Source organism: Cherax quadricarinatus, chromosome 1 (genome assembly GCF_038502225.1).
Source record: "Cherax quadricarinatus isolate ZL_2023a chromosome 1, ASM3850222v1, whole genome shotgun sequence".
NCBI lineage: Eukaryota > Metazoa > Arthropoda > Malacostraca > Decapoda > Parastacidae > Cherax > Cherax quadricarinatus.
The window spans coordinates 16,174,394-16,187,116 of NC_091292.1; the positions used below are offsets into that span (position 1 = coordinate 16,174,394).

The 12,723-nt window shown below is 40.7% G+C and overlaps 1 protein-coding gene across 11 annotated transcripts in view; it reads right to left on the reverse strand.

Annotated features, from left to right (window-relative positions):
* Positions 1-12,723, reverse strand: part of Usp16-45 (ubiquitin specific protease 16/45) — a gene marked incomplete in the record, with an annotated part of 416,997 nt that overhangs the window by 244,298 nt on the left and 159,976 nt on the right. For 10 of the 11 annotated variants that reach the window (XM_070098356.1, XM_070098257.1, XM_070098221.1 and 7 more), the window contains 1 exon segment: positions 7,053-7,201. In XM_070098356.1, the coding sequence (XP_069954457.1) occupies positions 7,053-7,201 (149 nt within the window). 11 annotated transcript variants of the gene reach the window in all.

Sequence of the window (12,723 nt, forward strand, 5' to 3'; positions counted from 1 at the left end):
CCAATCTCTGGAACATCCTGTCTTTGTCCACCTTGTCAATTCCTCTCAGTATTTTGTATGTCCTTATCATGTCACCCCTATCTCTCCTGTCCTCCAGTGTCGTCAGGTTGATTTCCCTTAACCTCTCCTCGTAGGACATACCTCTTAGCTCTGGGATTAGTCTTGTTGCAAACCTTTGCACTTTCTCTAGTTTCTTCACGTGCTTGGCTAGGTGTGGGTTCCAAACTGGTGCCGCATACTCCAATATGGGCCTAACGTACGCGGTGTACAGGGTTCTGAATGATTCCTTATTAAGATGTCGGAATGCTGTTCTGAGGTTTGCTAGGCGCCCATATGCTGCAGCAGTTATTTGGTTGATGTGCGCTTCAGGAGATGTGCCTGGTGTTATACTCAACCCAAGATCTTTTTCCTTGAGTGAGGTTTGTAGTCTCTGACCCCCTAGACTGTACTCCGTCTGCGGCCTTCTTTGCCCTTCCCCAATCTTCATGACTTTGCACTTGGTGGGATTGAACTCCAGGAGCCAATTGCTGGACCAGGTCTGCAGCCTGTCCAGATCCCTTTGTAGTTCTGCCTGGTCTTCGATCGAGTGAATTCTTCTCATCAACTTCACGTCATCTGCAAACAGGGACACCTCAGAGTCTATTCCTTCCGTCATGTTGTTCACAAATACCAGAAACAGCACTGGTCCTAGGACTGACCCCTGCGGGACCCCGCTGGTCACAGGTGCCCACTCTGACACCTCGCCACGTACCATGACTCGCTGCTGTCTTCCTGACAAGTATTCCCTGATCCATTGTAGTGCCTTCCCTGTTATCCCTGCTTGGTCCTCCAGTTTTTGCACCAATCTCTTGTGTGGAACTGTGTCAAACGCCTTCTTGCAGTCCAAGAAAATGCAATCCACCCACCCCTCTCTCTCTTGTCTTACTGCTGTCACCATGTCATAGAACTCCAGTAGGTTTGTGACACAGGATTTCCCGTCCCTGAAACCATGTTGGCTGCTGTTGATGAGATCGTTCCTTTCTAGGTGTTCCACCACTCTTCTCCTGATAATCTTCTCCATGATTTTGCATACTATATATGTCAGTGACACTGGTCTGTAGTTTAATGCTTCATGTCTGTGTGTATGCATGTGTGTGTATGTGTGTGTGTGTGTGTATGTGTGTGTATGTGTGTGTACACGTGTGTATGCGTGTGTGTGTGTGTGTGTGTATGCGTGTGTGTGTGTGTGTATGTGTGTGTACACGTGTGTATGCGTGTGTATGCGTGTGTGTGTGTGTATGTGTGTGTGTGTGTGTGTGTGTGTGTGTGTGTGTGTGTGTGTGTGTGTGTGTGTGTGTGTGTGTGTGTGTGTGTGTGTGTGTATGTATGTGTATGTGTGTATGTGTGTATGTGTATGTGTGTGTATGTGTGTGTGTGTGTATGTGTGTGTATGTGTGTGTGTGTGTGTGTGTGTGTGTGTGTGTGTGTGTGTGTGTGTGTGTGTGTGTGTGTGTGTGTGTGTGTGTGTGTGTGTGTGTGTGCACGCGTGCGTGTGTGTGTGATATACATGTACGTATATATATATTTTTTTTTCAACAAGTCGGCCGTCTCTAACTGAGGCAGGGTGACCCAAAAAGAAAGAAAATCCCCAAAAAGAAAATACCGTACTTTCATCATCATTCAACACTTTCACCTCACTCACACATAATCACTGTTTTTGCAGAGGTGCCCAGAATACAACAGCTTAGAAGCATATATGTATAAAGATACACAACATATCCCTCCAGACTACCAATATCCCGAACCCCTCCTTTAGAGTGCAGGCATTGTACTTCCCATTTCCAGGACTCAAGTCCGGCTATATCAAAATAACCGGTTTCCCCGAATCCCTTCACTAAATATTACCCTGCTCACACTCCAACAGCTCGTCATGTCCCAAATACCATTTGTCTCCATTCACTCCTATCTAACACGTTCACACACGTTTGCTGGAAGTCCAAGCCCCTCGCCCACAAAACCTCCTTTACCCCTTCCTTCCAACGTTTTCGAGGACGACCCCTACCCCGCCTTCCTTTCCCTACAGATTTACATGCTATCCCTGTCATTCTACTTTGATCCATTCTGTCTAAATGACCAAACCATCTCAACAACCCCTCTTCAGCCCTCTAATACTTGTATTAACTTAACACCTTCTCCTAATTTCCACACTCCGAATTTTCTGCATAAATATTTACACCACACATTGCCCTTAGACAGAACATCTCCACTGCCTCCAACCTCCTCCTCACTGCAGCATTTACAATTCAAGCTTCACACCCATATAAGAGTGTTGGTGTTGCAGATGAATGGTACAGAGAACCGACACGTTGATAAATTAGACATGTGCAACTCTTGGGTATCTTTATTGAGGAAACGTCTCGCCACACAGTGGCTTCATCAGTAAATACATAGGAGAAACTTGAAGAACAGGAGGAGAATGAGGTAATCAGTCCCTCAAACTTGAGTTAATGTGGTCAGTGGTCAAGATTGATGGACTGACCACATTGACTCAAGGTTGAGGGACTGATTAGCTCACTCTCCTCTTCAAGTTTCTCCTATGTTTGGACTGATGAAGGAACTGTGTGGCAAAATGTTTCCTCAATAAAGATACCCAAGACTTGCACATGTGTCTAATTTATAAAGAGTATTGGTACTACTATACTTTCATACATTCCCTTCTTTGCCTCCATAGTTAACGCTTTTTGTCTCCACATATACCTCAACGCACCGCTCGCCTTCTTTCCCTCAATTCTATGATTAACCTCATCCTTCATAAATCCATCCGCTGACACGTCAGTTCCCAAATATCTGAAAACATTCACTTCTTCATACTCCTCCTCCCCAAATGATATCCAATTTTTCTTTATCTAAATCATTTGATACCCTCATCACCTTACTCTTTTCTATGTTCACTTTCAACTTTCTACCTTTACACACACTCCCAAACTCGTCCACTAACCTTTGCAATTTTTCTTCAGAATCTCCCATAAGCACAGTATCATCAGCAAAAAGTAACTATGTCAATTCCCATTTTGTATTTGATTCCCCATAATTTAATCCCTCCCCTCTTCCGAACACCATAGCATTTACTTCTTTTACAACCTCATCTATAAATATATTAAACAGTCTTGGTGACATTACACATCCCTGTCTAAGACCTACTTTTACTGGGAAGTAGTCTCCCTCTCTTCTACACACCCTAACATGAGCCTCACTATCCTCATAAAAACTCTTTACAGCATTTATTAACTTACCACCTATTCCCTATACAGTGGACCCCCGCATAACGATTACCTCCGAATGCGACCAATTATGTAAGTGTATTTATGTAAGTGCATTTGTACGTGTATGTTTGGGGGTCTGAAATGGACTAATCTACTTCACAATATTTCTTATGGGAACAAATTCGGTCAGTACTGGCACCTGAACATACTTCTGGAGTGAAAAAAAATCGTTAACCGGGGGTCCACTGTACTTGCAACATCTGCCACATTGCTCCCCTATCCACAATCATATGCCTTTTCTAAATCCATAAATGCAATAAAAACTTCCCTACCTTTATCTAAATCCTGTTCACATATATGCTTCAATGTAAACACTTGATCTACACATCCCCTACCCACTCTGAAACCTCCTTGCTCATCCGCAATCCTACATTCTGTCTTACCTCTAATTCTTTCAATTATAACCCTACCATACACTTTTCCTGGTATACTCAGTAAACTTTTTCCTCTATAACTTTTACAATCTCTTTTGTCCTCCTTCCCTTTATATAAAGGGACTATACATGCTCTCTGCCAATCCCTAGGTACCTTCCTCTCTCATACATTTATTAAACAAAATTACCAACCACTCCAACACTATATCCTCCCCTGCTTTTAAGATTTCTGTCATGATTCCGTCAGTTCCAGTTGCTTTACCCCCTTTCATTCTACGTAATGCCTCACGCACCTCCCCCACACTCGCATCCTGTTCTTCACTCCTAAAAGATGGTATACCTCCCTGGCCAGTGCATGAAATTACCACTTCCCTTCCTTCATCGACATTTAAAAGCTCCTCAAAATATTCTCGCCATCTACCCAAAACTTCCATCTCCTCATCTACTAACTCCCCTACTCTGATTTTAACCGACAAATCCATTCGTTCTCTAGGCTTCCTTAACTTGTTTAACTCACTCCAAAAATTTTTCTTATTTTCATTAAAATTTCTTGACAGTGCCTCTCCCACTCTATCATCTGCTCTCCTTATGCACTCTCTCATCACTCTCTTCACCTTTCTTTTACTCTCCATATACTCTACTCATCTTATAACACTTCTGCTTTGTAAAAACCTCTCAAAAGCTAACTTTTTCTCTTTTATCACACCCTTTACTTCTTCATTCCACCAATTACTCCTCTTTCCTCCTGCACCCACCCTCCTACAACCACAAACTTCTGCCCCACATTCTAATACTGTATTTTTAAAACTATTCCAACCCTCTTCAACCCCCCCACTACTCATACTTGCACCAGCCCACCTTTCTGCCAGTAGTTGCTTATATTTCACCCGAATGTCCTCCTCGCTTAGTTCATACACTTTCACCTCCCTCTTGCTTGTTGTTGCCCTTTTCCTCTATTCCCATCTATCTCTTACTCTAACTGTAGCTACAACTAAATAATGATCTGATATATCAGTTGCCCCTCTATAAACGTGTACATCCTGGAGCCTACCCATCAACCTTTTATCCACCAATACATAATCTAACAAACTACTTTCATTACGTGCTATATCACACCTTGTATATTCATTTATCCTATTCTTCATAAAATATGTATTACTTATTACCAAACCTCTTTCTACACATGGCTCAATTAAAGGCTCCCTATTTTCATTTACCCCTGGCACCCCAAATTTACCTACTACTCCCTTCACAATATTTTTGCCCACTTCAGCATTGAAATCCCCAACCACCATTACCATTAGTAAACTTATTCCTCTATAATTTTTACAATCTCTTTTGTCCTCCTTCCCTTTATATAAAGGAACTATACATGCTCTCTGCCAATCCCTAGGTACCTTCCCCTCTTTCATACATTTATTAAACAAAAATACCAACCACTCCAACACTATATCTCCCCCTGCTTTTAACATTTCTGTCATGACTCCGTCAGTTTCAGCTGCTTTACCCATTTTCATTCTACGTAATGCTTCATGCACCTCCCCAGAGTCACATCCTGCTCTTCTTCACTCCTAAAAGATGGTATACCTCCCTGGCCAGTGCATTAAATAACCGCCTCCCTTTCTTCGTCGACATTTAGAAGTTCCTCAAAATATTCTCGCCATCTATCCAATACCTCCATCTCCCCATCTACTAACTTCCCTATTCTGTTTTTAACCGACAAATCCATTCGTTCCCTAGGCTTTCTTAACTTGTTTAACTCACTCCAAAATTTTTTCTTTTCATTAAAATTTCTTGACAGTGCCTCTCCCACTATCATCTGCTCTCCTCTTGCACTCTCTCACCACTCTCTTCACATTTCTTTTACTCTCCATATGCTCTACTCTTCTTATAACACTTCTGCTTTGTAAAAACCTCTAATAAGCTAACTTCTCTTTTATCACACACTTTACTTCATCATTCCACCAATCACTCCTCTTTCCTCCTGCACTCACCTTCCTATAACCACAATCTTCTGCCCCACATTCTAATACTGCATTTTTAAAACTATTCCAACCCTCTTCAACCCCCCCACTACTCATACTTGCACCAGCCCACCTTTCTGCCAATAGTTGCTTATATCTCACCCGAACTTCCTCCTCCCTTAGTTTATACACTTTCACCTCCCTCTTACTTGTTGTTGCCATTTTCCTCTTTTCCCATCTACCTCTTACTCTCACTGTACCTACAACTAAATAACGATCTGATATATCAGTTTCCCCTCTATAAACGTGTACATCCTGGAGCCTACCCATCAACCTTTTATCCACCAATACATAATCTAACAAACTACGTACTTTCATTACGTGCTATATCATACCTTGTATATTTATTTATCCTCTTCTTCAGAAAATATGTATTACTTATTACCAAACCTCTTTCTACACATAGCTCAATTAAAGGCTCCCCATTTTTATTTACCCCTGGCACCCCAAATTTACCTACTACTCCCTCCATAACATTTTTGCCCACTTTAGCATTGAAATCCCCAACCACCATTACTCTCACACTTGGTTCAAAACTCTCCATGCATTCACTTAACATTTCCCAAAATCTCTCTCTCTCCTCTACACTTCTCTCTTCTCCAGGTGCATATATGCTTACTATAACCCACTTTTCACATCCAACCTTTATTTTACTCCACATAATCCTTGAATTAATACATTTATAGTCCCTCTTTTCCTGCCATAGCTTATCCTTCAACATTATTGCTACTCCTCCTTTAGCTCTAACTCTATTTGAAACCCCTGACCTAATCCCATTTATTCCTTTCCACTGAAACTCTCCCACCCCCTTCAGCTTTGTTTCACTTAAAGCCAGGACATCCAGCTTCTTCTCATTCATAACATCCACAATCATCTCTTTCTTATCATTTGCACAACATCCACACACATTCAGACTTCCCACTTTGACAATTTTCTTGTTATTCTTTTTAGTAATTATTACAGGAAAAGAGGTTACTAACCCATTGTTCCCGGCATTTTAGTTGACTTTTACAATGCGCATGGCTTATGTAGGAAAGATTCTTATTCCACTTCCCTATGGATATAAAAGGAAAAGTAATAAGACCGAGAACTATTAAAATAAAATCAAAGAAAACTCAGATGAGTGTGTATAAATAAACATGTACATGTATGTGTAGTGTGACCTAAGTGTAAGTAGAAGTAGCAAGACATACCTGTAATCTTATATATTTATGAATCAGACAAAAGACACCAGCAATCCTACCATCATGTAAAACAATTACAGGCTTTCGTTTTACACTCATTTGGCAGGACGGTAGTACCTCCCTGGGTGGTTGAACCCTCAAAGTAAACAATCAATATACAGCACCTACCTCAACAAGAGCAGGTTCTTCATTGTTTAACTGTGCCCGGTGACCCTTCCGACACTGTGTACATTCACCAATAGCCTGGCCTTGCTTTATTGACTTCTTCACCAAATTTAAGTTGACTGATTTACTGGCATGACCACAGGCTTTGGACTCTGTAATGCAGTTCACAGTACATGAGTACATTTTTGGTCAGTAAAAAACTCTGAGAATATGAAATGAGGTGAATTATGTTGGAAGATTTATGCACACAGTGATAAAGTATTCTGAATGTTTATTATGCATTCTGACATAAGAAAATATACATCTACGTGTGTCTTGTGTGTATTAATACTACAATGTTACAACCTACTTTTTACTGAGTATCAGTTTTAAAGTCAAATGTTAGTTTCATGGTGAAAACTGAAAGAGAAAAGCTTAGTACAAAAAAAGTAAACAAGTAAATAGATGAAACCGAGAAATTTTATAAAATTCAAAACCAGTACTGTTTATGCGGGCATATTGCAAAACTCAACAAAAAATGTCAAAGAATAGCATTTGGCGGTATCTAAGTAATGTTATCCAAATAAAGCTTATGTTGAGGCAGCATTAATATATTACCCAGACCAATAAAAAAGCTTTGAGAACAATTAAACAAATTATTTAAGACTTATACCATAAAGTGCCTCCAGAAAGAGATTCCGTGCCAACAACATTACACCCACAAACTACATACCTCGCAGGCCTAACCTCTCACGTTTTGATTGGCTGCTACCCAACTGCAAAGCCCAAAAATTCCCAGTACATTTCACGAAGATAATATTGGTAGAAAAAACATTATTATTATTATTATGATTATTATTTATGATAATAAGGTTAATCAAACATTATTTGTCTTACTGGTTTAAAGAAAAAGAAATGACAAATACATACTGTATATGCACTAATGTTGGAATACATGTTCTTACTTATTTTACTGTATACATCAATTTATAATTCAAATTTAATGATAAATTAGTTATCAGATTTTATTCTAAGCTTAAACAAGACTAAACAAAACACTAAAACAGAAATGCAAATATGAAAAACTTTATATTTTGCAAACACATTGAATGTGTGCTTCAATATTTTAGTTCTGAAGTTTGAAGTTGAGCTTTAATATTATTGCTCTAGCTCAACTTACTAACCATAACGTATAGGTATGCCATATTTTGTTTCTCACTATAAGATCAATTATTTAAGTACTGTGTCAAAAATGGATTCAAAAAGCACACGACATGTATCATTTGCCATTTTCATGCAGTAACCATCAACTTCAATGAAGTAAACAATACCACAAAAAGCAAGTACAAACTTAAATTGTAGTAAAAATAACCATAGATGTAACCTAACAAACTTATGCATTATGGTACTGTAGAAAGCAACTGAAATGCCATATAAAGAATGAGAAACATTCTTGAAAAACTATGATTAATAAGAGTGTTAAAACTATCAGCATAATTGAGATAGCAGTACCAAAATCCACGTATAACACATTTAGAAGCTTTAAATACAAGACATTAAACTATATGTAATGTGTTTATTTAAAGACAAGAAATTACAATGTAAATTTTTTCCCACGAAGTAAGTTGATACTTCACAGTCTGTATTTCTGACTTATACAGGTAATATTTAAACTAGAAATCCTGCACTAAATTCATTTACAAAAAAAATGTAGATTCAATTTTTTGCAGGTAATGAAGCATGATAAATTACAGTTAAGCAACAACCTATAGTATATCTGACTTATAGAGTTAATGCTTATATCAGAGAGTGGGCTGTGGGAACAGCATTTCCCATAACAACAACAAGGCACATTAGTCCCTCATAGCATACTCCAAAGAACTAAAATCATTTTAAAGTTCTTATTTATAACCCAAATTTATAAAGAATATACTGCTATGCTAAGTTGAAAATTAATTATTAATCTACAACCTTATCTGCCAGTTGGGATAAAAATTTATTTTTATGGAAAAATTCTTGAATGATCTGGCAACTAAGTCCTGCAAAATTCAACACCAGAAACTACACTTGAACACTCTCCCCCACCACCACCATCACACTCACTCTTCCCTACCACCACCATCACACTCACTCTTCCCCATCACCACCATCACACTCACTCTTCCCCATCACCACCATCACTTCCTCCTCCCCATCACCACCATCACACTCACTCTTCCCCATCACCACCATCACACTCACTCTTCCCCATCACCATCACACTCACACTTCCCCATCACCACCATCACTTCCTCCTCCCCATCACCACCATCACTTCCTCCTCCCCATCACCACCATCACACTCACTCTTCCCCATCACCATCACACTCACACTTCCCCATCACCACCATCACACTTACTTTTCCCCACCACCACCATCACACTCACTCTCCCCCACCACCACCATCATACTCACTCTTGTCCATCACCATTACACTCACTCTCCCCCATCACCACCATCACACTCACTCTCATCACTACCATCACACTCACTCTTCCCCATCACCATCACACTCACTCTCCCCCATCACAACCATCACACTCACTCCCCCCTCATCACCATCATCACACTCTCTCCCATCACCACCATTACAACTATCACACTCACTCTCCCCCATCACCACCATCATACTCATTCTCATCACTACCATCACACTCACTCTCCCCCATCACCATTACACTCACTCTCTCCCATCAGACTCATTCTCATCACTACCATCACACTCAATCTCCCTCATCACAACCATCACACTCACTCCCCCCTCATCACCATCATCACACTCTCCCCCATCATCACCATCACAACCCTCAAACTCACTCTCCCCCATCACCACCATCAAGCTCACTCTCCCCATCACCACCATCAAACTCACTCTCTGAATCACCACCATCAGACTCACCCTTACCATCACCACCATCAAACTCACTCTCTCCATCACTATCAAACACACTCCTCCCATCACCATCAAACACACTCCCCCATTACCCAACTCACTCTCCACATACTTCTCAAAAACCACTCACCAATATCACCAAACTTTGCCCTCCTTTTCCCCTTCCCCCAAATTCTTCCCACATCTCATCAAGCTTTCTGTTTTACCCTTCCCCCTGCTATTATCAAGCTTTTTCATCACAAATTCTTTGCACCAATAAACCTTTCCTTCCACTACCACCAAATTTTTCTAGCCTTCCCACCTAACATCACATTTTTCTGCTCCTTACCTCATACTGGACCAACAGATTCATTTCTCTCCTTTCCACAACCATGAAACACTTTCCCCCCTCAACCACCACATGCTTATTCCCTTTCTCTACAGACCAGGTGTCTACCTGATGATGAATTTAGGCATTATCTTCCATTCCGAATGGCTAGGTTTTCAACCGAGCCTAGGAGGCCTGGTTGAAAACTGACACTAACTTGAAAACTGACGCTAACTGACCAAGCCAGACCTAGGAGGCCTGGCTTGGTCAGTTAGAGTATTTGTGTTTGCAGTATGCAGTCTGACATAGGAACTACAGGCCAGAAGTCTGTTAATAATTTCCCCTACTGAATATCTGAAGGGAAGACATTTAAAAGGAGTCATCCCAGGAAGGGTTGAATGAAGAGGGAAAAGGAGATTTTAAGTGCTAGGGGCTTCCTGGGACATTTTAGATCAGTGGAGACGAGGGTTTTCATGACTCGACATGCTGTTTGAGCGTGAGCAAGGTAACATTTATGAAGGAATTCAAGAAAACTCGTTACCTGGACTCGATTCCTGGAGGTTGGAAGTACAGTATCATACTTGCACTCTGAAGGACAGGAGAGGATGTTGTAATTCGGAGGGATGTTTGAATTGTGATCCCTGGTCATGTACGTCTGGTCAGTGGTGGGCACGGCTAACCAAAAAGTTAGCTTCGCTTACTGCTAATCTGCTAACTAAAACATTAGCTCCGCTAACGCTAAACCGCTAAATGGCCAAAAAAATTAGCGGAAGCTAACGCTAAATGCTAACTTTTTCATATGAATTCAGATTCAGTTTAGATTTTTGGTCTTTTACTTTTACTTTTAAGACTTTTAGAACAGACCTGGAGAGCTTCCTAATAATATATAGAATGCCAAGGTCGTATGATGATCAAGTGCTGCTAGTGCGAAAATAGCGACTGTTTAATTTTGTGATGTAACGCGAGCAACCGACAAGGACACGCTTGTTGGTGTGCTGAAGCCCCATAGCAAACGGTACTCATCCTTAATATTAGAGTATAAGTACCAGTGTTGTAAAGTAACAAAGTAAAACTACTTGAGTACTGTACAGTGGACCCACGGTTATTGGCTATAATCCATTCCTGAAGGTCGGCTGATAACCAAAATAGCTGATAGCCGAATTAATATTTCCCATAAGCGTTAATGGAAATAAAATTAATTTGTTCCAAACAAAAATATTCACAAAAAAATTTTTTTTTTTTTTTTTACAATTTTGTATTACATACCTTTATTGAAGGCTAATGCTGGCTTCTGGAAGATAGGGAGGAGGAAAGAGGGAGGAGTTAGTGTTTGGAAGGGGAATCCCCCTCCATGAAGACTTTAGGTAGTAATGCCTTCTCTGGGGTTACTTCCCTTCTCTGTCTTTTAATGCCACTAGAACCAGCTTGAGAGTCACTGGACCCCTGTTTCACAAAATAACTGTCCAGAGTGCTCTGTTTCTGGCATCTCTAAGATTTCCCTGAAGTGGGACAGGGTTTTGTCACTAAACATGTTGCAGATATGGCTTGTTTCAGCTTTGTCCGGGTGGTGTTTCTCTACAAAAGCTTGCACCCTGGTCCACATTGCACACACCTCTTTAATATCTGAAGAAGGCACCTCCTTCACTCCCTCTTCCTCCTCCTCTGAAGCAAGGTCCTCAGCTGCAATTTGTTGCTGTTCAAGTTGAAGCTCTTGCAGCTCTTCAGTGGTAAGCACTTCCCTGTGGTCCTCCACCAACTCTTCCACATCCTCACCACTCACCTCCAACCCCAGGGACTTCCCCAAAGACACAATAGAGTCCATATCTTCCATTATTGGTGTCCTTTGTTTAGTTAGAAAAGCTACTCCTTTTGATTTGTTCTTTCTTTGCCAGATGGATGTAATTGTTGATTTATTCTTGCTGTACATCCTGGCAAGTTCCACCACCTTCATACCACTCTCATATTTTTGTATCACTTCATGCTTAAATTCCATGGTGTTTCTCACTTTCTTTACCACAGGAACTTTACTAGGAACTTTCTTTGGAGCCATGGTTACTTATTTCACAGTTGCACTGCAAGAAAAACCACTAAAAACAATGGTAAACAAGTGAAAGGTTTGGTTGTGTGAGCAGAAGCTTCCTCAGCCACCAAGAGACAAAGCCAAACTGAAGCGCAAGCTGCCCCAGCCGGCGGGTGACGCGTCCAAAACGGCCTATAACTGAGCGCCGAAAGCCTCGCCGATAACCGAGTTGGCTGATAACCAAACCTGCCGATAACCAGGGTCCACTGTACTTAATTTTTTTTGGTATTTACTTTTTAAAAGGTACTGAAATTGTTCACTACTTTTACTTAACCCTTTGACTGTTTCGGTCGTGTATATAAGCCTTATGAGCCACCGTGTTTGACGTATATATACTCAAAAATTTTAGCGGCTTCAAATCAAGCAGGAGAAAGC